Here is a 27,127-nt window from a genome sequence, read left to right as displayed (position 1 = left end):
GGTTTTTGGCAACTCAGTAGTGTCAATCTGAGAAGTAAGTGCAGCTGGAATTTCTTTTTTTCAGTATCTTCTGATGGTTGCTCTACTCCTTCAAGGGAGGAAGGTGGATGTTCTTTGGCTTCCACACCTGCCACCACTCTGCATCTCCTGCAGCTCTCTGGTCAGAGGTCCCTTATTCAGGAGAGTCTTTCCACGTAAGTAAGCCTAAAATAGCTTATACCAAGGCAGTATGTGCCTGAGAGTCTTAGGCTAAGACTGAAAGAGGCTAAACTTGCCTGCAAGTCTAGAATTCTTTTTGAAACCAAATGGTAGAACGGATGCATTAGAGCTTTGGGGATGAAGAACTGTTGAAGGCAGATAAATCTATTTTCCCATTTGAAAATTTTATAATAGTGGCCCAAAGGTTTCACTAAAAAAGAAAAGGCGCAGTTATTTAGAAAATGTTACACGTCCAAAACACGCATTCTGCTCCTCTGTTTTACTTGCAATTCTTCTCGTTCAATAGCAGAGGGTGGCAAATAGTTGTTAACAGTAGTTGGATTTCTTTATCTCTGTTTTAGGGCAAAGAGGTTTGCTTGTTGGTTTTTTTTGTTTAGTTTTAGTTTTGTTTTCTAATGAAAACGTGCATGGTCTGTCTATTATTAGGCAAAAAAATGGAATAATTTTGTTTTATGTCTCAATTCTGCAAATGAATTTATTTCCTAGCACTGCTCATCTTGCTTTTTTTTTTTTTTTTTTTTTTTTTTTTTTTTTTTTGAGACGGAGTCTCGCTCTGTCACCCAGGCTGGAGTGCAGTGGCGGGATCTCAGCTCACTGCAAGCTCCGCCTCCTGGGTTCACGCCATTCTCCTGCCTCAGCCTCCCAAGTAGCTGGGACTACAGGCGCCCGCCACCTCGCCCGGCTAATTTTTTGTATTTTTTAGTAGAGACGGGGTTTCACCGTGTTAGCCAGCATGGTCTCGATTTCCTGACCTCGTGATCCGCCCGTCTCGGCCTCCCAAAGTGCTGGGATTACAGGCTTGAGCCACCGCGCCCGGCCTCATCTTGCTTTTCAATCATGATGTCCTTGTGTCTGATCATTCACTTTGCCCTTACTCTCTTGTAGAAAAAGTTCTTATTTTACAATAGAAATGTCTGGTATGGGAAATAGTTATTGAAGTATTTTTGGTTCTTCCACCAGCCTCAGGTTGCTATTTGGGAGAAGTGCTGATAAATATTTATCTGAATGCCTTAGATATTTTTTCCTGTTAAAAAGTAAAAACAAATACAGAAATGCAAAACTGTGGCTATGGTAAAATAACCTGTGATTCTCTCTTTATATAAAGGAATTCCTCAGATCTTGTTGCTCCTTCTCCTGATGCTTTCCGATCTACTCCTTTTATCGTTCCTAGCAGTCCCACAGAGCAAGAAGGGAGACAAGGTGAGCTCTCTTGATCTCTCTGTTGATCTCAGATTAGAAGAGGAGCAACACTTCTTCTGCCTTGCAAAATGTACTGCTTCTTTGTACTTCAGAATGCTTGTGACCTACACAATTCTGTAGGATTCATGTTTGTGTAACCTTTAGGGATAAGACCTACTGTAAAGTGCTGTCCTCAGTTCTTTTTTTTTTTTTAATCTAACCCCATCCCCCATTTTTTGCTTTTCTAGCGCTAATTCTATTGAAATTTCTGTATTGTTGGCTCAATTTTTAAAAAGACTCTGAAGGAAATTTTTTTTTGAGATGGAGTCTTGCTCTGTCACCCAGGCTGGAGTGCAGTGGCGTGATCTCAGCTCACTGCAAGCTCCGCCTTCCGGGTTCACGCCATTCTCCTGCCTTAGCCTCCTGAGTAGCTGGGACTACAGGTGCCCACCACCACACCCGGCTAATTTTTTGTATTTTTTAGTAGAGATGGGGTTTCACCGTGTTAGCCAGGATGGTCTTGATCTCCTGACCTCCTGATCCATCCACCTCGGCCTCCCAAAGTGCTGGGATTACAAGCGTGAGCCACTGCGCCTGGCCAAAATTTTTGTTTTTAAAGTTGAACGTAAATGAATTAGTATGGGGAAGAACTGGGCTTATTACTAATGACCTAGTTGTTTCTAGCAACATGTGAACACATTTCTGGTGAGAAGGAACCAGCTTGTTTTTTGTGGTCCTTATAGGTTATTTTTGCTATTATTAAAATAGTTTTAGCATAAGAGTGGTTGAAAGTAGGTGGTAAACATTTTAACTTCATTCATTTACTCCTTTGAAGACTTAGAGATTTTATATTACTTTATTCATAAGAAAGCTTTCCTTTTCACTTACCTAATTTATCTCATTATTTAAGCTTCTTTTGCTCTGATCTAGTCTCCTATCCAGTCATTCAAGATGTTTCTGAATTCCTATGATTTCTACAAAGCTTTTTCTAATAAATTCTATGATTTTCATCTTTTTACTCTTTCGTATACAAATAGTGGTTTTATTTATTGAGCACCTAGTATAGGCAAGGCATTATTCTAGAGGCATTTCTGTGGTTTTTCTCACTGAATCCTCACAAACATCCTAAGAAGGAGATGTTATTTTTATCCCCATTTTACAGATGAGAAAATGGAGGCATAGAGAGATTTTGCAACTAATGAGATGTAGAGGCAGAATTTGAACTCAGGAAGCTGCCTCCAGAGCCTGTGCCCTTATCTGTCATATATATGCCTCCTATTATATCCTTTCTCTGCTCTTGAGTAATATAAAACGTAGACATTTAACAGTTTTTCAAATGTAATTTATCAGTGATAGAATTTGATCTTAGGCTTTCTTCTGCTACAAAATTTGTCTCTGGCTGTTTCTCTTAAAATCAGTTGTAGGTATCCAAATGGACTAATAGCAGTCTAAGCGTAACATGATTAGTGACTAATATCAATCTAAGCATAACATGATTAGGTGAATTAATTCTACAAAATCCCTGGTAATACAAGTTAAGACTGGTTAATTCTTAGAACAGTTTCTTTTATCTGTACTGTGAACATTGAAAAAATATAAAAATAATTATATTAAATATACTTTCTCAGGCTGGGCACAGTGGCTCACGCCTGTAATCCCAACACTTTGGGAGGCTGAGGCAGGCGGATCACCTGAGGTCAGGAGTTCGAGACCAGCCTGGCCACCATGGTGAAACTCCATCTCTACTAAAAATATAAAAAATTAGCTGGGTGTGGTGGCAGGTGCCTGTAATCCCAGCTACTCAGGAGGCTGGGGCAGGAGAATCACTTGAACCCGGGAGGCAGAGGTTGCAGTGAGCCAGGGTTATACCACTGCACCCCAGCCTGGACAACAGAGCGAGACCCTGTCTCCAAAAAAAAAAAAAAAAATGCTTTCTCCCTGATTGTAAACAGTATTTATTGTAGAAAGTTTGTTAAGTATATAGGAAATTAATGAAAATAAAAATCACCTGTGATAGTACACGCCAGATACATTTACAACTAGTATATTTGGATATATTTCAGTTTTCAGTACATAAAGTACTTTTACATAATTGGTATCATTTCGTGTATATGACTCAGTTTTCTTTTTTTATGTAACAGTATATTTTCACTTGTCAGTTATATTTTAGATTTAATGCATTTGCTTAATATGTGCATCAGTGTTTGTGAAACTATATGTGCTTTTTGTATTTATTTGTTTTTTTGCTTTTCTCTTAGATTATTAACCTAAAGCCTTTTTTATATGTAGTGCCTATAACATCAGATTTTTAATGTGCTTTGTCATGGCAAGAAAGTTCAAAACGTGCAACAAAAATACTTAGCATAGCTATGGCAGTATATTGAAGGCCGGTAGCACCGGATCCCAGATTAGGTGTAGACAGGTAAGGTTAAGACTAAGCTAAGCAGCAAGGCTGGGTATTGAGGTTGCAGTTTGGGTAACTGGTAGCATGAGTGTGGATTATGGGAAAAAGGTAAATGTTGTCAAGTAGTTTGTGAGTGGTCTAGAGGAGGCCTGTTTAGGGTCAAGTTGTAAGATAGGGGATAAAAATGATGAATCAAATACTTAGCTAGCCAGACTGACTCCAAGCAAGATCCTAGGTGGGTAGTATACTATGGGAAAGCAGTGTTTCGTGTTTTGTGTGTGTGTTCCCTCCTAATTTGTGTCAGGATTAGTGTCTTCTCTTTCCTAGTTCTTTGATAGATCAGTGCTGATTGGCATTGATAGATTTTTTTTTCTTCATCTATATTTGTACAGGCATCCATCTCTCTGCATTTAGCAATTGTTAATGCAAATATAATGAGTTCATAAATATGAATTATAGATGCTGTATTTACTTAAAGTGGTGACAAGTTCACTGTCTTTCAAGGCCTGTGGTAGAATATATGATGGTTAAATTAGGTAACAGTAGTTTGGGCTTTTCTTGGGCTTTTCTACAGGGAAGTGAAAAACTGAGCTATAAAATCAGGAAAGGAGCCAAGTTAATTTAATATTTCTTATGAATGGGTGGGTAGCCCAAGATGCATCCAGTTTTGATCTATACCTAAAAATAGAAGCTTGGGCAGCTCTACCAACCAAAGGAAGTATTGCTAGATTGCTAGGACCCAATCTACTATTGTTCCATCAGCTTTTCTGAAAAATTGCATCATTATTTTTTTAGAGTGAAAATGTCTGTAATGTAATTGTTCTTAGTGGTGTTGGAACATGAGTAATATTGATGAGTGATATTTCTCAATTTGTTTTTCCTGTTTTAAACCAGATAAGCCAATGGACATGTCAATGTTATCTGAAGAAGGAGGAGAGCCTTTTCAGAAGAAACTTCAAAGTGATGAACCAGTAGAGTTAGAAAACCACCCTCTCCCACCTGAGCCCACTGTATCACCACAAGCCTCAACACCAATATCTCAGAGCACACCAGTCTTCACTTCTGGGTCACTTCCTATCCCATCCCAGCCTCAGTTTTCTCATGTGAGTATTGTAAAAAGAGTTGTTTTTTTTAAAGCAGCATTATTGGGGTATAATTTACAGACCACATAACGCACACGTTTTAAATGTACAATTTTGTGATATTTTAGTACATTTACAGAGTTGTTCCTGGCTAACACAGTGAAACCTCGTCTCTGCTAAAAATACAAAAAATTAGCTGGGCGTGGTGGTGTGCGCCTGTAGTCCCAGCTACTCAGGAGGCTGAGGCAGGAGAATGGCGTGAACCCGGGAGGCGGAGCTTGCAGTGAGCTGAGCTGAGATCGCGCCACTGCATTCCAGCCTGGGCGACAGAGGGAGACTCCATCTCAAAAAAAAAAAAGAAAATTTACAGGGTTGTGAAGCTGTCATCACAAAGTAGTTTTAGAACAGTTTCAAAGTCACCTAACATCTTGATTTTTTTTTTTATGTTTAAACTTTTTACAGTGTCTTTAAACTTTTTGAAAATGTTACTGCAAAATTGCAAAGGGAAATAAATCATTATTCTACCTTAACACAACTGTTACTGTAATTTTTGTCTTTCCACATGCTTATGGTTTTTTTCAATAACTAAATTTTTTTGCCCATGACACAGCCTCAGGAGGTCCTGACGATATGTGCCCCCACATGCTGATGTTTTTTTAAAAAGTTGTTTATATACCACAACTTTTTAATTTTCTTTTTCCAGTTAACATTGTGTCGTAATAATTCTCAATGTTATATTGTCTTCACTTATCCTTTCAAAAGTTGTGTATTATTTAAGTAGATGTGATCTCAGTACAGGATCATTCCTATACTTAGGGTATCAATATGGTTTTTAGTTTTCCTATGTGTATTTTCTTCTAAAAGCAAGGGAAAACGATTAATTTGTATAATTTTAAATTTAAATATTTAAAGAAATGAAATTCAGGTTTCATAGTGAATTGAAAATCCTTAAATCTAAATGACTATATTATATATTCAGTCTAAATACGTATTCTTATAAGACCTTAAGTGGGGGAATTATTGTAGTTTTATTGGGAGAACTTATTTTATACCTTTCAGTTTGCAGGTGTTATAACAAGAGTTTGTATTTAAAAGTAAAATTTGAAAATGAATAGTAATGAACTGTAAATTTAGTGAGGAGGGGACAGCAGGAAGAAAGAAACTGGTTTGTTTTCTGGAGTTTTAAAACTTGTATTGTTAAAGGATTCCGTTTTATGCAGTTCATTAGAAGCAATTTGGTGGCATTATTAAAAATGAGGACTCTAGAGTCAGAACTTCCTGGACTCACTCCTGGCTCTGTCATTACTACCTTTGTGACCAATTGAAATTGAATCTTAGTTTGCTCATCAGTCAAATGGTGGGGATACTGATACTGTCTACCTCATAGAATGTTTATGAAGGTTGAGTTAATATATATAAAATGCCTAGACTAGTGCCTTACACTTGGTAAATACTGCATATAAGGATAGCTGTTGCTGGCAGTAAAAGGGTTGAAAACAAGGTTACCTGGAGGTGAAATGGATGTTCAAACCGTACATCATTTTCTTTAGCTTTTTTTTTTTTTTGAGACAGGATTTTGGTCTGTTGCCCAGGCTGGAGTGCAGTAGTGCGACCATGGCTCACTGCAGCCTTGACTTCCTAGTCTCAAGCGATCCTCCCACCTCAGCCTCCCAAGTAGCTGGAACTACAAGCACGTGGCACCATGCCCAACTAATTTCTTAATTTTTCTTATAGAGATAGGGTATCACTATGTTGCCAGGGCTGTTCTTACTCTTAGGCTCAAGTAATCCTCCTGTCTCAGCCTCCCAATGTGTTGAGATTACAGGTGTGGGCCACTGTGCCTGGCCTTCTTTAGCTTTTATTTTTCTAAGTTATATGTAAAGGTAGCTGGGCGTGGTGGGGCATGCCTGTAATCTCAGCTGCTCAGGAGATTGAGATGGGAGGAACATTTGAACCTAGGGATTTGAGAACAGCTTGGGCAAAATAGCAAGACCCCGTCTCAAAAAAAAAAAAAAAGTTATAAATCTGACCGGGTGCAGTGGCTCATACCTGTAATCCCAGCACTTTGGGAGGCCAAGGCAGGTGGATTACTTGAGACCAGGAGTTCAAGACCAGCATTGCCAGCACAGTGAAACCCAGTCTCTACCAAAAAGTACAAAAATTAGCCTGGCATGGTGGCAAGCACCTACAGTCCCAACTATTTGGAAGGCTGAGGCAGGAGAATCGCTTGAACCCAGGAGGTGGAGGTTACAGTGAGCCAAGATCTCACCACTGCACTGCAGCCTGGGAGACAGAGTGAGACCCTGTCTTAAAAAGAAATAAAATAAAGAGTTTAAGAATGAGCTATAAGCACTGACAGAGAGCACTAAGATTTTTCTAACACTGATTTAAAGAAAATGGTTATAGATGTTTATCGGTGACCAAACAAGACATTTATGGTCTTTGGAAAGGTATTCCTACCAGTTGGTGGGGGCAGAGATAATTCCTGGCTACAAAGGGAGAACGGACATTTTGAAAAACAAGGCATTATTGAAGGAATTGCTCTGTTTTCAACATTTACCAAAGACCTTCAGAATTAGCCAAAAAATCAGCAATGAAAATTTCAGACAAATGAGTGATTCTGAACATAGTTCAGAGATTCTTGGAACCTAAGATGATTCTAATCAGGTTTCTTTGAACTCATGTTTTTTTTTTTGTTTTGTTTTTTTGTTTTCTTTTTGAGAGAGTCTCGTTTTGTCGCCCAGACTGGAGTGCGGTGGCGTGATCTCACTGCAAGCTCCGCCTTCCGGGTTCACGCCATTCTCCTGCCTCAGCCTCCCGAGCAGCTGGGACTACAGGTGCCTGCCACTACGCCCGGCTAATTTTTTGTATTTTTAGTAGATACGGGGTTCACCGTGTTAGCCAGGATGGTCTCGATCTCCTGACCTTGTGATCTGCCCGCCTCGGCCTCCCAAAGTGCTGGGATTACAGGCGTGAGCCACCACGCCCAGCCTCATGTTTTATCAAATGCCTCAGCCAGTGCAGTCCCTGCCTCCGAAAAAGTCTCTCAAGAATACCTTTAGTAGGCCGGGCACAGTGGCCCACACCTATAATCCCAGCACTTTGGGAGGCCGAGGCGGGAGGGTCACGTGAGCCCAGGAGTTTGAGAACAGCCTGGGCAACATAGTGAGACCCCATCTCTACAAATGGTCAAAAACTAGCCAGGAGTGGTGGTGCCCGCTTGTAGTCCCAGCTGCTCAGGAGACTGAGACAGGAGAATTGCTTGAGTCCGAGAAGTTGAGGCTGCAGTGAGCCATGATCATGCCATAGCACTCAGCTTGAGCAACAGGGTGAGACCTTGTCTCAAAAAAAAAAAAAAAAAAAAACCTTTACAACATAGCTTTTAAGTTAAAGATTTGATTTTACTTAATAAGCATTTGTAAAACCCCAAAAATAAGTCAGATAGTTAAAAAAAGACCTCTTCCTCTTCCTACCCAAAGATAACCACTTTTCATTCTTTATGCTTTTTCTTTTGGTATTTACCTCCGTAATTCTACATAGCATGATTATATTTTCTTTTTCTTAGGCACAGGGTCTTGACCTATTGCTCAGGCTGTAGTGCAGTGGAGCAGTCCTAGCTCACTGTAACCTCGAACTTCTGTGCTCAGGCCATCCTCCCACCTCAGCCTCCTGAGTAGCTGGGACTACTGGCACACACTACCACACATGGCTAATTAAAAATTTTTTATAGGGCCGGGCACGGTGGCTCAAGCCTGTAATCCCAGCACTTGGGAGGCCGAGACGGGCGGATCACGAGGTCGGGAGATCGAGACCATCCTGGCTAACACGGTGAAACCTCGTCTCTACTAAAAAGTACAAAAAACTAGCCAGGCTAGGTGGCGGGCGCCTGTAGCCCCAGCTACTCAGGAGGTGAGGCAGGAGAATGGCGTAAACGCGGGAGGCAGAGCTTGCAGTGAACTGAGATCCGGCCACTGCACTCCAGCCCGGGCGACAGAGCGAGACTCCATCTCAAAAAAAAAAAAAAGGCCGGGCGCGGTGGCTCAAGCCTGTAATCCCAGCACTTTGGGAGGCCGAGGCGGGCGGATCACGAGGTCAGGAGATCGAGACCATCCTGGCTAACACGGTGAAACCCCGTCTCTACTAAAAATACAAAAAGAAATTAGCCGGGCGTGGTGGCGGGCGCCTGTAGTCCCAGCTACTCCGGAGGCTGAGGCAGGAGAATGGCGTGAACCCGGGAGGCGGAGCTTGCAGTGAGCCGAGATCGCGCCACTGCACTCCAGTCTGGGCTACAGAGTGAGACTCCGTCTCAAAAAAAAAAAAAAAAAAAAAAAAATTTTTTTTATAGAGGTGGGACCTCACTATGTTGCCCAGGCTGGTCTTGAACTCCTGGGCTCAAGCAGACCTCCTGCCTTGGCCTCCCAAAATGCTGGGATTACAGGTGTGAGCTACCGTGACCAGCCTATTTTCGTAAAAAAATTTTAGCCATTTTCCAAGTGTGGTTAAATCATAATTTTGTTTAGATTATTACTGAGTTTACATTATCGCTATGTAAACAGTTCACTGCAGAGCCTATGACATATTATGATTATTTTTTCATGTTTCTGTAATTTGTTTTCTCTGAAATTGTACTTGGGCTTTTTTATTTAGTTTTCTGTGACTCTCATTAAATCAACCCTAGACTCTCCACCAATTGTCAGAAACTCGTTTCAGGATGTTGAAGAGCCTTAGACTTTCTATTTCATCTTTTTGGAGAAACCTCTTTTGGACCCTCCTGATTTCTAATCTGTACTGTTGCCCTCTATTCCTGGTGCATAACTGTTACCTCCCTTCACTGTCATCCTTGGAGATTCTCCTTACCTGTCTTTGTGTTGGATACCTCTTGGGTTTCATATCTTCTTGCTTGGTTTACTCCCTCATTTTGGTGGGGGACATTGTTTAGTAGCTTTTATTCTGCTATCACACTTGATTTGTAGTTTGCAGGAGTATAGAATTCTAGATGGGAAATAATTTTCCTTTAAAGATTTTGAAGGCATTGCTCTTTTGTCTTCCAACTTCCAGTGCTGCTGTTAGGTATGAGGGCCAGGCCAGCCGTGGTGGCTCATGCCTGTAATCTTAGCACTTTGGGAGGCTAAGGTGGGGGGACCACTTGAGGCCAGGAGTTTGAGACCAGCCTGGGCAACATGGCCAGACCCTGTCTCTACCAAAAAAACAAAACAAAACAACAACAACAGCAGCAAAAAACAAAGTGTGAAGGCAATCTGATCTTGACTTTTAGTAGGTGATCTGTTTTTTCTTTACTGGAATCCTGTAGAATTTTCTCTTTGTTCCCAGTGTTCTGAAATTTCCAGACCTTTGGGATAGGTCTATTTTCATTCATTGTATTAGGTACTTGGTAGGCCCTCTCAAGTTTAGAAACTCAGGTCCTTCAGTTCAAAGAAATTTATTTCTTTAATTTCTTTCCCTTTGTTTTCTCTGTTCCTTTTCTTTTTTTAATGGACTATCTGTTGTTTGGATGTTGAAACTCCTAGAAGTCTTCTAATTTTATTTTGTCTCCTACTTTTGATCATTTCTGTCTCGTTTTGTTCAACTTTCTGGGTGATTTCTTCAGTCATTAAAAAAACAGTGGCTATATTGAGATGTAATTCACATACCATTCAGTTTACCCATTTAAAGTACACAATCCAATGGTTTTTAGTATATTAATAGAGTTGTGCAACCATCACCATGTTCTAATTTCAGATTAGTTTCATCACCTCCCCCAAACCCATGCCCATTAGCACTCACTCAACCTTTCTTCTACCCCTGGCTCTTAGAGACCACCAGTCTACTTTCTGTCTCTATAGATTTGCCCATTCTGGACGTTTCATATAAATGGAATTATAAACTACATAACCTTTGTGAATGGCTTCTTTCATTTTTTAGCATAATGTTTTCAGGGTTCACCTATGTTGTAGCATGTGTCAGATTTTCATTCCTTTTTTTTCTGTTGATCTATCCTTGTCTATAAAAAATATAAAGGAAAAAAGAATTTCATTCCTTTATTTATTTTATTTGTTTGTTTGTTTATTTTTCTTTTTGAGATGGAGTTTTGCACTTGTTGCCCTTGCTGGAGTGCAATGGCATGATCTTGGCTCACCGCAACTTTTGCCTCCCAGGATCAAGCGATTCTCCTGCCTTAGCCTCCTGAGTAGCTGGGATTACAGGCATGCGCCACCACACCTGGCAAATTTTGTATTTTTTTTTTTTTTTTAATTAGAGACAGGGTTTCTCTATGTTGATCAGGCTGGTCTTGAACTCCCGACCTCAGGTGATCCACCCATCTCGGCCTCCCAGAGTGCTGGGATTACAGGCATGTGTCACCGTGCCTGGACTTCATTCCTTTTTATTGCTGAATAATACCATTGTGTGGATATGCCACAGTTACTCATCAATTCATCATTTGATGGACATTTGGGTTGTTTCCCCTTTTGGCTATTGTGAATAAGGCTGCTGTGTACATTTACGGACAGGTTTGTGTGTGAACATGGTTTTATTTCTCTTATGTATACTTACAGGTGCAATTGCCCAGTTCAACCATCTTTTAATTCTTCTCTTAGTTATTAATTTCTACTCTTGGGTTTTTAACTTCTAAATTTTTTTTCAGAATATATTTTTTAAATACAATTTCTCTTATTTTATGGATATACTGTCTTATCTCTGTAACAGTATTAATAACAGTTTTCTCCTCTCTGGAGTAGTCACTGTTTCTTCCAGATGGACTTTAGTTTTGTTTGTTTTGATCTCTTTCAAATTAGAGGCTTTCCTCAGATGTCTGGTAATCTTTGTTTATTTGGTGATGTTCAAGAGTGAAATATCAGACAGATGATTAATAGTTCTGAATTGGTGGTTGGGTCTTCTTGTTTTTGGGATTTGCTGTAATGTGATCCGCAGGGACATTTTATTGGAAGTCCCATAATGTCAGTATCTTGATTTATCTTGGCCTGGTCAGATCCCTTAGGAAAATCTGTCATCTCCTATTTGTGGGGTATAGGCTTGGCTGCCATTGTACTAGAAGTCTATTAATGGAAGAGGGCTTTGGGTGGGAAGGGGTTGGGAGACAGGTGCAGGTTTCATTCAATATGTAGATTTTCATTTAATCTCCCTATTTTCAGCATTGTACTTCCTGATAACTGTGCCTCTTGTCTGCCAGTCCTGGGACACTCTATTTTACGCTCTCCAGGGCAGAGGAGGGGCAGGGTGAGATTATGGGAGTTGGAACTGTGATATAACTCTGGGTGTTTCTTGGCTTTCTCCACTGCTGGCTTAGGAATTCAGCTTTCACTCTTCTGTTAAATAGATTACCTTTTCCAGATTTTTTTTTTGCAGTTATCTTTTCTTCTCTTTTTTTTTTGAGACAGAGTTTCACTTTTGTTGCCCAGGCTGGAGTGCAATGGCGCGATCTCAGCTCACAGCAACCTCTGCTTCCTCAGCTCAAGCGATTCTCCTGCCTCAGCCTCCCAAGTAGCTAGGATTACAGGCATGCACCACCATGCCCAGCTAATTTTGTATGTTTTTAGTAGAGACAGGGTTTCTCCATGTTGGTCAGGCTGGTCTCGAACTCCTGACCTCAGGTGATCCGCCCGCCTCGGCCTCCGAAAGTGCTGGGATTACAGGCATGAGCCACCACGCCCGGCTTTTGTTCTCTTTTTCTTGAAATTTTGTGCTTAAGGAGAATCACTTTACCATTACTTAATGGGTTTTCAGAAAACTCTGAATATGTGTATGTTCAGTCCTCCATTTTTGTTAAGTTCCCTACTTTTTTCATTATATGTCAAACTTGTACGTGTTATTCTTAATGGGTAACCCTTGTACATCTATTATTTCTTTTGTACCTTGGTTACTGGAGTCCAAGGCAACCTAATTTTGATGTTAGAAGATTTAAATATGTGTAAAGAGATTATTACTATTCAAGAGAAAATTGGGATAAAGGTAATTTTGTCAATTTTTTTTCTTTCTTTCCTAATAAACTTGTCAATCGCATAGCCTCTTTGACCCTTTACCAGGATATGAGGGATGGGGAGAGGATTAGTAGAACACAGTTTGATAGTTAACATTTTCTCATTCTTGATATATGTATTAATTTTGGTGAGGACAAATTAGACAATTAAATGTTTTCAAACTAGAATAGTGGTGGTGGTGGCACAACATTGTAAATGCACCAAATGCCACTCAATTATTTTATTTTTGTTTTTGTGTGTGTGTGTGTGATTTTTATTTTTTTTTTGAGATGGAGTCTTGCTCTGTCGCCCAGGCTGGAGTGCAGTGGCACAATCTCAGCTCGCTGCAGCCTGTACCTCCTGAGTTCAAGTGATTCTCGTGCCTCAGCACCCCAAGTAGCTGGGACAACGAGTGCACACCACCTTGCCCAGCTCATTTTTGTATTTTTAGTAGAGATGGGGTTTCACCATGTTGGCCAGGCTGGTCTCAAACTTCTGACCTCAAGTGATCTGCCTGCCTTGGCCTCCCAAAGTGCTGGAATTACAGGCGTGAACCACTGCGCCTGGCCTGAATTGTTTAGTTTAAAATGGCTTAATTTTATGTTGTGAGTTTCATTTAAAAAAAGGTATTTATAGCTTTACATTAGTGATGTTTTATCTATGAGCCTTTGTAAAATGACTTATTTTTTGCAACAAGGGAAAAAATACATATTTCTTGCAGAAGATGTGGTAATGCATGGTGGCTTACACCTGTAATCCCAGTGCTTTGGGAGGCCAAGGTGGGAGGATAGCTTGAGTCAGGAGTGCGACAGCAGCCTGGGCAACGTAATGAGACCCCCGTCTCTACCCCCCACCCAAAAAAAAAGATTAGCCAGGTGTGGCAACGTGTGCCTGTAGTCCCAGCTCCTGGCACAGGGGAGGAGTATGGGCGGGAAGATTGCTTGAGTTCAGGTGTCTGAAGCTGCAGTGAACTATGATTGTGCCACGGCCCTCTGGCCTGGGTGACAAAGCAAGACCCCATCTTGAAGAAAAGAAAAAAGAGAAAATAAGATCATTAGTTATTCTACCTAAGAAATACAACTCTTTTTTTTTTTTTTTGAAATGAAGTCTCTCCATGCACCTGGCAAATTTTTGTGTGTTTTTTTTTTTGAGACGGAGTCTCGCCCTGTCACCCAGGCTGGAGTGCGGTGGCTGGATCTCAGCTCACTGCAAGCTCCGCCTCGTGGATTTACGCCATTCTCCTGCCTCAGCCTCCCGAGTAGCTGGGACTACAAATTTTTGTGTTTTTAGTAGAGATGGGGTTTCACCTTGTTGGTCAGGCTGGTCTCGAACTCCTGACTTCAAATGATCTACCTGCCTCAGCCTCCCAAAGTGCTGGGATTACAGGCATAAGCCGTCACACCTGGCCAACTCTTAGCTTTTTTTGTTATATGTTTTTTTTTTTTTTTTTTTTTTGAGACGGAGTTTTGCTCTGTAGCCCTGGCTGGAGTGCAGTGGCCGGATCTCAGCTCACTGCAAGCTCCGCCTCCCGGGTTCCCGCCATTCTCCTGCCTCAGCCTCCGGAGTAGCTGGGACTACAGGCGCCCGCCACCTCGCCCGGCTAGTTTTTTGTATTTTTAGTAGAGACGGGGTTTCACCGTGTTAGCCAGGATGGTCTCGATCTCCTGACCTCGTGATCCACCCGTCTCGGCCTCCCAAAGTGCTGGGATTACAGGCTTGAGCCACCGCGCCCGGCGTGTTATATGTTTATTAACTAGAATTACGTGAAGATTATATATGATAAAATGTGTAAAAAGAGTATAATGGCCAGGTGCTGTGGCTCACGCTTGTAATCCCAGCACTTTGGCAGGCTGAGGCAGACTGATCACTTGAAGTCAGGAGTTTGAAACCAGCCTGGCCAACATGGTGAAACCCCATCTCTACTAAAAAGTACAAAAATTAGCTGGGCGTGGTGGCGGGTGCCTGTAATCCCAGTTACTCTGGAGGCTGAGGCAGGAAAATTACTTGAACCTGGGAGGTGGAGGTTGCAGTGAGTGGAGATGGCGCCACTGCACTTCAGCCTGGGTGACGGAATAAGACTCTGTCTCAAAAAAAAAAAAAAAAGAAAAAAAAGACTACAATGTATATCCACATAATTTTTTACTAAAATAGAAACTTCTTGCTAGAGCCCAAATGTTTTTTGATCTTTTAGTGTTCTTCTGTATCCTTTTATGTAGACCATAAAACATTCTATCATGTGATAGATCACAGTTTAAAAATTATTATCTTGGCCGGACGAGGTAGCTCATGCCTGTAATTCCAGCACTCTGGGAGTTCGAGGCGGGCAGATTGCTTGAACCTAGGAGTTCAGGATCAGCCTGGGCAACATGGCAAAATCTCATCTCTACAAAAAGATCTAAAAAATTAGGTGTGGTGGTGTGTGCCTGTATTCCTAGCTACTCGGGAGGCTAAGGTAAGAGAATCACTTGAGTCTAGGAGGTCAAGACTGCAGTGAGCCATGATCGCACTACTGCACTCCAGCCTGGGCAGCAGAACAAGACCCTGCCTCAAAAATAAATAAATAAATAAATAAAATTCCTATTTGTAACCATTTAAGGTATTTCATATTGTTACCTATTCTAAATAATAATATAGCAGTGAACCATTTTGTAGGTAAATATTAGTGTGCTTTCATTGATTAATTTCCCAGAAATGGAATTATTGCATTATGGCATATAGGATTTCAGGGCTGTTGTGTTTTCCTAAATTTCCATTCAGAAATGTTGAACCATTTTTTTTTTCCCCTTTTGAGACAGGGTCTCATTCTGTTGTGCAGGCTGGAGTGCAGTGGCACAATCACTACTCACTGCAGCCTTGACCATCCAGGCTCCCAAGTAGCTGTGACCACAGACGTGTGCCACCACACTCAGCTAATGTTTCTTTTTTTTGGTAGAGACAGGGTCTCACTTTGTTGTGCAGGCTTATCTCAAACTCCTGGGCTCAAGTAATCCTTCTGCCTTGGCCTTCCAAAGTGTTAGGATTATAAGTTAGAGCCACTGCATCTGGCTTGAACCGGTTTATACTCAGTCATATCTGAGAGTATATGAATAGATTCAAACTTATGATCATTGTTACAATCTGATAGGATAAACAAAAATACCAGACATTGAAATACCAGAAGTTATGGAATATACAGAATGCTTGACTACCCATTTGATTCCTCATTCCCTTAAAAAATCATAGGAAAAAAAGCTTGGGCATGGTGGCTCATACCTGTAATCCTAGCAGTTTGGGAGGCTAAGGTGGGCAGATTGCTCAAGCCCAGGATTTTGAAACAAGCCTGGGCAACAAAACGAGACCCTCTCCACAAAAAATATAAAAATTACCTTGCTTTGGTGGTGCACACTTGTAGTTCCAGCTACTTGGGAGGCTGAGGTGGGAGGATCAATTGAGTCCAAGACGTCAAGGCTGCAATGAGCAATTATTAAGCCACTGCACTCCAGCCTGGGTGACAGAGCAAGACCTTGTCTCAAAACAAAACAAAACGTAGGAAATGAATGCCTACCCATCTATGTCTGGAGTTTTACATCATTTACATTAGGCAAAATTACACACTAAATGTAAATTCTTATGTAAAAGCAGCTAAGTTTTATGTTAATGTCTCTTTAAAAATATTGAAGTATTAGTTACATAAAATTGTCATTTTACATGTATGTTTTGATGAATTTTGGCAAATGTGTACAGCTGTGTAACCATCACCACCATCAAAGTAGAGAACAGTTCCCTCACCCTAAAAAGTTTCCTTATAACCTTTTGTGGTTGATCTCCCTGCTGCCCAACATACTCCCTTCTCCTGCCCTAGGCAATCACACATCAGTTTTCTGTCAGTATAGTTTTGGTATTTCAGTAGTTTCAAGTCTGGGCAATATAGCAAGATCCCATTTCTAAAAGACATTTTTAAAATTATCTGGGTGTTGTGGCGCCCACCTGTATTTCCACTACTTGGGAGGCTGAGGTGGGAGATTGCTTGAGCCTAGGAAATTGAGGCTGCAGTGAGCTATGATCTCACCACTGCACTCCAGAGCCTGGGCGACAGAGTGAAGCCTTGTCTTTAAAAAAAAAAAAAAAAAAAAAAAAAAAGAATTTCATGTAATTGGAATCAGGAAGTGTGTATGGTCTTTTATTTTTGAGCTCTTTTACTTAGCATATTTTTGAGATTTGCTTGTATTATACATATTCATATTTTATTGCATTTATATTGTTGGATAGTGTTCCATAATATGTGTATCCACAATTTGTTTGTTCATTCACCAATTGATCGGACATTTGGTTCTAGTTTTTGGTTATTTTGAATAATCTAGTCAATTATAATTAATATATGACCACTATATGAGTGAATATATGAATAATTCCCCCATGAATTTATGAATAATAATCCTATGATCTTTTGCACATCTTTTTTTTGGAGACAGAATCTTGCTCTGTTGCCTAGGCTGGAGTGTAGTGGCGTGATTTTGCCTCACTGCAACCTCTGCCTCCTGAGTTCAAGCAATTCTCGTGCCTCAGCCTCTGGGTAGCTGGGATCATAGGTGTGCACCACTATGCCCAGCTAATTTTTATATTTTTAGTAGGGACGGGGTTTCACCATGTTGGCCAGGCTGGCCTCAAACTCCTGGCCTCAAGAGATCTGCCTGCCTTGACCTCCCAAAGTGTTGAGAATACAAATGTGAGCCACTGTGCCTGGCCAGCATGCACATCTTATGAATAATAGTTCTATGATCATTTGGATGCCCATCTTTTCTGTGGGCACATATTTTTATTTTTCTTAGGTAAATGCCTACAAGTAGAATGCCTAGGTTATATAGTAATGAATGTTTCTAAGATACTGCCATACTGTTTTTCCAAAGTGAGTGTAACATTTTGCATTCCCAGCAGCAATGTACAAGAGTTGCAGTTGTTCGCCATCGTTGCTAATCCTTGGTTTTGTGAGCCCTTTTTTTTTTTCCTCTTTTTTTGAGACAGAGCCTTTCTCTGTCTCCCAGGCTAGTGTGCAGTGGCACAATCATAGCTCACTGCAGCCTGGACTTCTGTGGCTCAAGTGATCCTTCTGCCTCAGCCTCCCAAGTAGCTGGGACTGTAGGGGCACAGTACCATGCCTGGCTAATTTTTAAAATTTCTGTAGACATGGGGTCTAGCCACGTTGCCCAGGCTGGTCTTGAACTCCTAGACTCAAGCAGTTTTCCCACCTCAACCTCCCAAAGTGCTGGGATTACAGGCGTGAGCCACCACACCTGGCTGAGCCACGATGCCTGGCTGTTTTGTGAACTATTTTAACGTTAGTTTGCTTTTTTTTTTTTTGAGACAGAGTTTTGCTCTGTCGCCCAGGCTGGAGTGCAATGTCACGATCTCAGCTCACTGTAACTTCTGCCTCCTGGGTTCAAGTGATTCTCCTGCCTCAGCCTTGCGAGTAGCTGGGACTACAGGTGCTCGCCACCACGCCTGGCTAATTTTTGTATTTTTAGTAGAGATGGGGTTTCACCATGTTGGCCAGGCTGGTCTTGAACTCCTGACGTCAGGTGATCTGCCCGCCTTGGCCTTCCAAATTGCTGGGATTACAGGTGTGAGCCACCACGCCTGGCCTATGTTAGTTGCTTTTGTTGCGTGTAGTGGCATTTCATTGTGATTTTAATTTGTATTTCTCTGTTGACTATTGATATTGTAACCTTTGGATTTTATTTTATTTATTAATTATTATTATTATTATTATTTTTTTTTTGAGATGGAGTCTTGCTCTGTCATCCAGATTGGAGTGCAATGACATGATCTTGGCTCACTGCAACCTCTGCCTCCCTGGTTCAAGCCATTCTTCTGCCTCAGTTTCTTGAGTAGCTGGGATTACAGCCATGCACCACCCCACCCAGCTAATTCTTGTATTTTTGGTAGAGACACGGTTTCACCATGTTGGCCAGGCTGGTCTCGAACTCCTGACCTCAGGATCTACCTGCCTCGGCCTCCCAAAATGCTGGGATAATAGGTGTGAGCTACTGCACCTGGCCACTGGATTTTAATATCTGCTTTATGAACGCTAGCTTTTTTTTTTTTTTTTTTTTTTTTTTGAGATGGAGTCTTACTCTCTCACCCAGGCTGGAGTGCAGTGGTGCAATCTCGGCTTACTGCAACCTCAGCCTCCCAGGTTCAAGTGATTCTCCTGCCTCAACCTCCCAAGTAGCTGGGATTACAGGTGCCCGCCGCCACGCCTAGCTGATTTTTTGTATTTTTAGTAGAGACGGGGTTTCACTGTGTTGAATGCTAGCATATTTTGAAATCGTGAAGTAAAATGAGTATGTATTCCCACTTCGTGAGAATTGAAATGGGCTGGAGCATGTGCCACTGCTCTTGGCTATCCTAGAGTTCTTTAATTCTTAAATTTGATGTAGAAATTTTATATGAATTTAAAAATTTGATTTAGAAATTTGACTTGATTTAGAAATTTTATATGAATCCAGGGATTAGATATAAAAGATGTATGATCATGTATAAATTACAATTTGTGTCTTTTTATTCTTCCTTAGGACATTTTTATTCCCTCCCCAAGTCTGGAAGAACAATCAAACGATGGGAAGAAAGATGGAGATTTGCATAGTTCATCTTTGACAGTTGAATGTTCTAAAACTTCAGAGATTGAACCAAAGAATTCCCCTGAGGATCTTGGGCTATCTTTGACAGGGGATTCTTGCAAATTGATGCTTTCTACAAGTGAATATAGTCAGTCCCCAAAGATGGAGAGCTTGAGTTCTCACAGGATCGATGAAGATGGAGAAAACACACAGATTGAGGATACGGAACCCATGTCTCCAGTTCTCAATTCTAAATTTATTCCTGCTGAAAATGATAGTATCTTGATGAATCCAGCACAGGATGGTGAAGTACAACTGAGTCAGAATGATGACAAAACAAAGGGAGATGACACAGACACCAGGGATGACATTAGTATTTTAGCCACTGGTTGCAAGGGCAGAGAAGAAACGGTAGCGGAAGATGTTTGTATTGATCTCACTTGTGATTCGGGGAGTCAGGCAGTTCCTTCACCAGCTACTCGATCTGAGGCACTCTCCAGTGTGTTAGATCAGGAGGAAGCTATGGAAATTAAAGAACACCATCCAGAGGAGGGGTCTTCAGGGTCTGAGGTGGAAGAAATCCCTGAGACACCTTGTGAAAGTCAAGGAGAGGAACTTAAAGAAGAAAATATGGAGAGTGTCCCATTGCACCTTTCTCTGACTGAAACTCAGTCCCAAGGGTTGTGTCTTCAAAAGGAAAGCCCCAAAAAAGAATGCTCAGAAGCTATGGAAGTTGAAACCAGTGTGATTAGTATTGATTCCCCTCAAAAGTTGGCGATACTTGACCAAGAATTGGAACATAAGGATCAGGAAGCTTGGGAAGAAGCTACTTCAGAGGACTCCAGTGTTGTCATTGTAGATGTGAAAGAGCCATCTCCTAGAGTTGATGTTTCTTGTGAACCTTTGGAGGGAGTGGAGAAGTGCTCAGATTCCCAGTCATGGGAGGATGTTGCTCCAGAAATAGAACCATGTGCTGAGAATAGATTAGATACCAAGGAAGAAAAGAGTGTAGAATATGAAGGAGTTCTGAAATCAGGGACTGCAGAAGCAGAACCTGTAGAGGAAGACTCTTCACAGCCTCCTTTACCTTTAGTTAGAGCAGATGATCCTCTGAAACTTGACCAGGAGTTGCGGCAGCCCCAAACTCAGGAGAAAACAAATAATTTGTTAACAGAAGACTTAAAAATGGCTAATGCAAAGCAGCTAAGCTCAGGTGCAGAGGCCCAGAAGCTGGGGAAGCCCTCTGCCCATGCCTCACAAAGCTTCTGTGAAAGTTCTAGTGGTGAGTGTGATTGTAGATTATTCTGTCTCCACCTACATTATAATTTGGAATGGAAAGTTGGCGAGAACTGCATGCTTATGTCAGGAGTGAACATTATCTTTAGTTTATGTTTATGAACAACCAATAATAATTGGGAAATTAAATTTTTTGGATTGCTTTTTTTTTTTTGAGATGGAGTCCCGCTCTGTTGCCCAGGCTAGAGTACCGCTAGTGGTGCGGTCTCAGCTCCCTGCAACCTTCACCTCCCGGGTTCAAGTGATTTCTCGTGCCTCAGTCTCCCAAGTAGCTGGGACTATAGACGCATGCCACTGTCTGGCTAATTTTTGTGTATTTTTAGTAGAGGTGGGGTTTCACCATGTTAGCCAGGCAAGTCTCGAACTCCTGACTCAAGTGATCCACCTGCCTTGGCCTTTCAAAGTGCTGGGATTACAGGGATGAGCCACCACACCCAGCCTGGATTGTATTTTTTTAATAGCTGTAAGTATTTGTGCAATTAGAGATATTTGAGGTTTATCAGCTTTATAACTTAGGACTACTTGGTAAAAAATATTTAGAAATTGTGCCAATCTGTTTTTTTCGACTTAGATTGTATCCTTGCTCTGTGTGTATAGATTTTGACAATTGCCTTGAAATAGAAGGATCTTTTTTGATTAACTGTATGTGGTCAAATCACATTAAGAACTGTTGATGAGTATCCTGTTAATTAGTTATTTCCTTTTTATGGGCATTAAGTAAAGTTTCTAAACTTGGTTCAAAAAATACAAGTCTCTTAAACCTGAAACTGGAAAACGTATTAGTTCTTGTTCTTTATTTTATGAAATTTAGCATGAAAACATAGATTACTTTCTAAGTATTTGTAGGCTGGGTGCAGTGGCTCACGCCTGTAATCCTAACGCTTTGGGAGGCCGAGGTGGGTGGATTACCTAAGCTCAGGAGTTTGAGACCATCTTGGGTAACATGGTGAAACCCATCTCTACTAAAATACAAAAAATTAGCCAGGTGTGGTGTCATGTGTACCGGTAGTTCCAGCTACTTGGGAGGCTGAGGCACGAGAATTGCTTGAACCTGAGAGGCAGAGGTTACAGTGAGCCGAGATCATGCCACTGTGCTGGAACCTGGGCGGCAGAGTGAGACTCTGTTTCCCAAAAATAAAATAAAATAATTTGTAGAGTATGACATTAGCTGAAAATAATTCAATCTTTGTGAATCCTTAGAGTTAGTATAATGTAGGCCAGGCGTGGTGGCTCACGCCTGTAATCCCAGCACTTTGGGAGGCGGAGGCTGGCAGATCACCTAAGGTCGGAAGTTTGAGACTAGCCTGACCAACTTGGATAAACCCTGTCTTTACTAAAAACACAAAATTAGCCAGATGTGTTGGCAGGCACCTGTAATCCCAGCTACTCGGAAGGCTGAGACAGGAGAATCACTTGAACCTGAGAGGTGGAGGTTGCAGTGAGCCGAGATCGCGCCATTGCACTCCATCCAGCCTGGGCAACAAGAGCAAACTCTGTCTCAAAAAAAAAAAAAAAAAAAAAAGGGCCAGGCACGGTGGCTCACGCCTATAATCCCAGTACGTTGGGAAGCCCAGGTGGGTGGATCACGAGGTCAGGAGATCGATACCATCCTGGCTAACACGGTGCAACCCTGTCTCTACTAAAAATACAAAAAATTAGCCGGGTGTTGTGGCGGGTACCTGTAGTCCTAGCTACTCCGGAGGCTGAGGCAGGAGAGTGGCGTGAACCTGGGAGGCGGAGCTTGCAGTGAGCTGAGATTGAGCCACTGCATTCCAGCCTGGGCAACAGAGTGAAACTCTGTCTCAAAAAAAAAAAAAAAGAGTTAATATAATGTAAAATCAAAACAAGCTCCAAAAACAAAGTAAGAACAAGACACAAACTTAAGAAAACAAGTTTCTAGGATGAAATGAAAAAACAGTATTTGGCAAGTTTATATATGATAGTGACCATATTTTTTGGTTTGCCTAGAACAGTCCCTTTTTTTTCTTTTTTTTTTTTTTTTTTGAGATGCAGTCTTGCTCTGCTGCCAGGCTGGAGTGCAGTGGCACAATCTCGGCTCACTGAAACGTCTGCCTGCCAGGTTCAAGCGATTCTCCTGCCTCAGCCTCCTGAGTAACATGCAGGTGCATGCTACCACGCCCAGCTAATTTTTGTATTTTTAGTAGAGACGGGGTTAGTACTTCTCTTGCTAACATGGTGAAACCCCATCTCTACTAAAAATACAAAAATTAGCCTGGAATGATGACGGGCGCCTGTAATCCCAGCTACTCTGGAGGCTGAGGCACGAGAAGCCGAGATTGCACCGCTGCATTCCAGCCTAGGTGACAGAGCGAAACTCCGCCTCAAAAAAAAAGTTGTCCCTATTTATTAGCTTTTATATTTAGCACTTTTTAAAATCTTGAGAATAAGAAATGTTAGAGCTGAAAAGGAAATGAGGGGTTATTGGATTTAGTGTCTTTTTAACGTCTTTTGGCTAGTTAATGATAGAGGTGGGACTAGAACCTAGGTCTTCTGATCCTGGCTGTGCTTTTTCTTCCTGAAAAACTAAGACTTAATACAGTTTATTTGATTTTGAAGAGTTGTAGTGAAGAATAAAGTGAATAATCTAAAATTCTGTAATAGAGTATTTTGGTAATTGTATTACATTTAAATGCTGCTAATGACCTGTGCCAACAAAATATCAGGTCTTGTTGATTGTTTTAATGTAGTTATTTTGGAGTACTTTTAAGTTATATGCAAAAGAAGCTTCTAAAGCATTGAGATATTCTATTATTTTAATATTATCCTTCATGAATTCTTGTTTACATTGTTAATTGGCAGAGTCAGCTTTTTTTGCCATAGTAAAACTTACTATTTTATTAATATTATTACTATCCAGATTATTGAAAATGCTAGTGCTTTTGTGTTTATTTCATGATTTTAGTTCTTGGGCAAACAAAAAGCAGTGAAGACAGTGGTTGGAAAATAGTATTTATGAGGAGAAGTTAAAGAAATAAAAATAATTTTAACTATAAATTAGAACATGAAGGGAGAATAATAGCTTTTTGTCTTTTTTTTTTTTTGAGCCATTATCTCACTCTGTTGCCCAGGCTGGAGTGCAGTGGCACCATCAGTGCTCACTACAGCCTTGACCTCCCGGGCTCAAGTGATCCTCTCACCTCAGCCCCCCACCCCAAGAAGCTGGGACTACAGGCGTATACCAGCATGCTTGGCTAATTTTTTGTAGAGACAGGGTTTTGCCATGTTGCCCAGGCTGATCTCAAATTCTTGGATTCAGGCAATCCACCCACCTTGGCCTCCCAGAGTGCCAGGATTACAGGTATGAGCCACCGTGCTCAACCGAGAATAATAGTTTTTAACTTAGAGAATTGTATAAATCATTCAGAAGAGCATTGCAAAAAGAACAGAAAAATATTATTTTATACTTAAAAATATAGTTGTTTAGTTGCTAAATGTTGAGAGACTAATTTTATTTTTATTTTTATTTTTTTGGAACAGAGTCTTGCTCTGTTGCCCAGACTGGAGTGCAGTGACATGATCTCGGCTCACTGCAACCTCCGCCTCCCGGGTTCAAATGATTCTTGTGCCTCAGCCTCCTGAGTAGCTGGAATTACAGGCGTGTGCCACCATGCCTGGCTAATTTTTGTATTTTTAGTAGAGACAGGATTTTGCCATGTTGGCCAGGCTGGTCTCGAACTCGTGGCCTCAAGTAATCCACCTGCCTTGGCCTCCCAAATTGCTGGGATTACAGGTATGAGCTACTGGGCCTGGCCAAATTTAAATGATAGTAATCTAAAAAGTAACGGTTCTTCAGTCTGAAAAGACAGAATGAAAACTATGAATTGGGAGAGTTTTGCATTTGTTCATCTACTAAGAAGAGCACTTTTTTGTTGTTAATAGATTTATTGATTTTTAAAAAAGATAGATGCTTGGCCAGGCATGGTGGTGTGCACGCGTAATTCCAGCTACTCAGGAGGCTGAGGCATGAGAATCACTTGAACCCGGGAGGCGGAGGTTGCAGTGAGCTGAGATTGCACCCCTGCACTTTAGCCTGCGCGACAGAGTGAGACCCTGTCTCAAATAAATAAGTAAATAAATAAATACATAAATAATGCATGCTTAATTTTGAAAAACATTCAAACAATACAAAGTAGAGATTGTGAATGGGGAGGGTGTGGGGAGAGGGAGTTGGAAGGAAAAGAGAGAGTGAGTACAGAGAGGGAGAGACAGAATTACTTTAAATGTCTCCATTTATAGATAACTTATCACTGTTAGCAGTTTGGAGACTTCTTCAAGTATCTGTCTATGGAGAGTTCCTCTTAAACTCGAAAAAAAGCAAGATGGTGCTTGGAAACCCAATCTTATTCAACACAGAACAAATATTTGGTGGGTTGATGATGTGAAAAACTGTAATGAGTTCAGTAAGTCTTTAATTAAATCCATAAGTAATAGTCTGTAATAGTTAATAATGATCAGGGCAGCTAGATGTGTTTTAGGCTCTAGTTATAACCTTTATTGGCTTACTTGATAAAACGCCATCTTAATTGGCTATTAATGTCAGAGGCAGACTTTTAGGGTAGACTGTTCATGCATGATATTGCCTGATATATAAATTCTTACATTTTTAACTAGATGGCTTTTAATCAATTCTTAGATGTAACCAGTTCTTTTAAGAACAAAGAAGAAAAATGGGTTTAAAACTATAACAGAAAATTAGGAGAGACCTTCTTAACATTTAGAGTTTTAAATACTGCTTTGGAGTTATTCTCTAAAGTCCTTAAAGGACATACTCCCACTCAGGTGGTTTCAAAATTAGTATTGAGTTTCCTTTTTCCTCATTTGTATCCTTCTTCATTGTTTAGTATGCTGACATACAACATGATAGCCCATGATTATCTGGAAAAACAAGAAGGGTTTGATAATTTAAATAATGTAGGAGTGCTAAATGTTAGAGAAATAATGGAATATGTGGAAAATTCCATAAATCTAAAAGGATAAACTATGCCAGCAAATGTAGTTTTAAGGATTTGGCAATAATTTGAGTAGATTGGTGGTGTTTTCCAGATGAAGGAACAAAAGCATAGAAATGGGAAACGTTTGGAGGACATTGAATAGAAGCTTTATGAACGTGAATAATTAAAGAAAAACTGGAGATAGAGGCTGCTACTAGTTAGTTGAATGCTGACTGTAGAGTTAGGAATTTGTCTTCTAGTGAAAACCTTGGAGGTTTTTGACCAGGAGCTAACAAAGCCATGTTTTCTAGGAAGGCTGCTTTGGTTACAGTGTGCAGAGAGAATGGGGGTTAGGGAGAGTGGGAGACTTTAGGCAGAGGAAGTGATTGATAGGCTATGGTAATAACCCAGGAATGAGGCATTGGAGACCTGAGGAGAGTAGTGGCAGTGCTGTCCCTAGGGCCTGTAAAAGTCTCAGTTTTCCATTAGGTTATAGTAATGCAGTTAGATAAATGGTGCTACAATTACTTTTCATAAGTTTTATGTAATACTCTGCAAAGGAAACCTTGTTACAGGGATATATTTTCAGCAATTAATGCTTGCATATAGTATTTGCATAATATAATATGTCACATAGAAAGGTCTGCTTAAAGATTTCACGCACATTTTCAGAAGTCTGGAATGTATGAGGCTTTGCAAGGTGTTTTTTAAGTTTCTGTATCTCTTCTAAGTTCTTTATTAGAACAACTTGCTTTATAAGGGGCTACCGCAGAATGAATGCTTATCTACCTGACCCATTTCTCTTTTTTCTGTAACTATGGTGGATGTCTTTGCCAGTTAGATGTAATGTTGAGATTCTTCATTCATACTGTTTACAGGTTTTTTGTTTTTGTTTTTGTTTTGAGGCAGGGTCTCACTCTGTCATCCAGGCTGTAGTGCAGTGGCACCACCTTGGCTTACTGCAACCTCCGCCTCCCAGGTTCAAGCAATTCTCCTGCCTCAGCCTCCCGACTAACTGGGATTACAGGCACCTGCCACTACGCCCAACTAATTTTTGTATTTTTAGTGGAGACGGGGGTTTCCTTATTTTGGCCAGGCTGGTCTCGAACTCCTGACCTCAAGTGATCCATCCGCCTTGGCCTCCCAAAGTGCTGGGATTACAGGTGTGAGCCATGGTACCTGGCCCCTCTTTACAGTTTCTTAAGCTGAGCATATGTACTTTAATCCTTTATTTCTAAAGACCATTTCTTTTTCTCTTTTTATCTCCTCAGATTACTAATTCATTTTCTCTTACATGTAGATGTAAGAGATTTTTGTTTTGTTTTGTTTTAAAGGAAAAAATTATCACGGTGCTTGCTATTAAAGATAGGAGTGGAAAAAGATGAAAGAAACAAACTACTTTCATAAGTAGTAGTGTCTGAGT

The 27,127-nt window shown here is 40.8% G+C and overlaps 1 protein-coding gene across 4 annotated transcripts in view; it reads left to right on the top strand.

Moving 5' to 3' along the window:
- Positions 1-27,127, top strand: part of TP53BP1 (tumor protein p53 binding protein 1) — a 112,446-nt gene that overhangs the window by 39,645 nt on the left and 45,674 nt on the right. For all 4 annotated transcript variants that reach the window (XM_050799343.1, XM_050799342.1, XM_050799341.1 and 1 more), the window contains 4 exons: positions 65-194; positions 1,325-1,419; positions 4,697-4,905; positions 19,412-20,738. In XM_050799343.1, the coding sequence (XP_050655300.1) occupies positions 65-194; positions 1,325-1,419; positions 4,697-4,905; positions 19,412-20,738 (1,761 nt within the window). The remainder of the gene's footprint in view (positions 1-64; positions 195-1,324; positions 1,420-4,696; positions 4,906-19,411; positions 20,739-27,127) is intronic.

Source organism: Macaca thibetana, chromosome 7, assembly GCF_024542745.1.
Source record: "Macaca thibetana thibetana isolate TM-01 chromosome 7, ASM2454274v1, whole genome shotgun sequence".
In the NCBI taxonomy this organism is placed as follows: Eukaryota; Metazoa; Chordata; class Mammalia; order Primates; family Cercopithecidae; genus Macaca; species Macaca thibetana.
The sequence above is the reverse complement of the archived record's forward strand: the minus strand, read 5'-3'. Positions and strand labels throughout refer to the sequence as shown.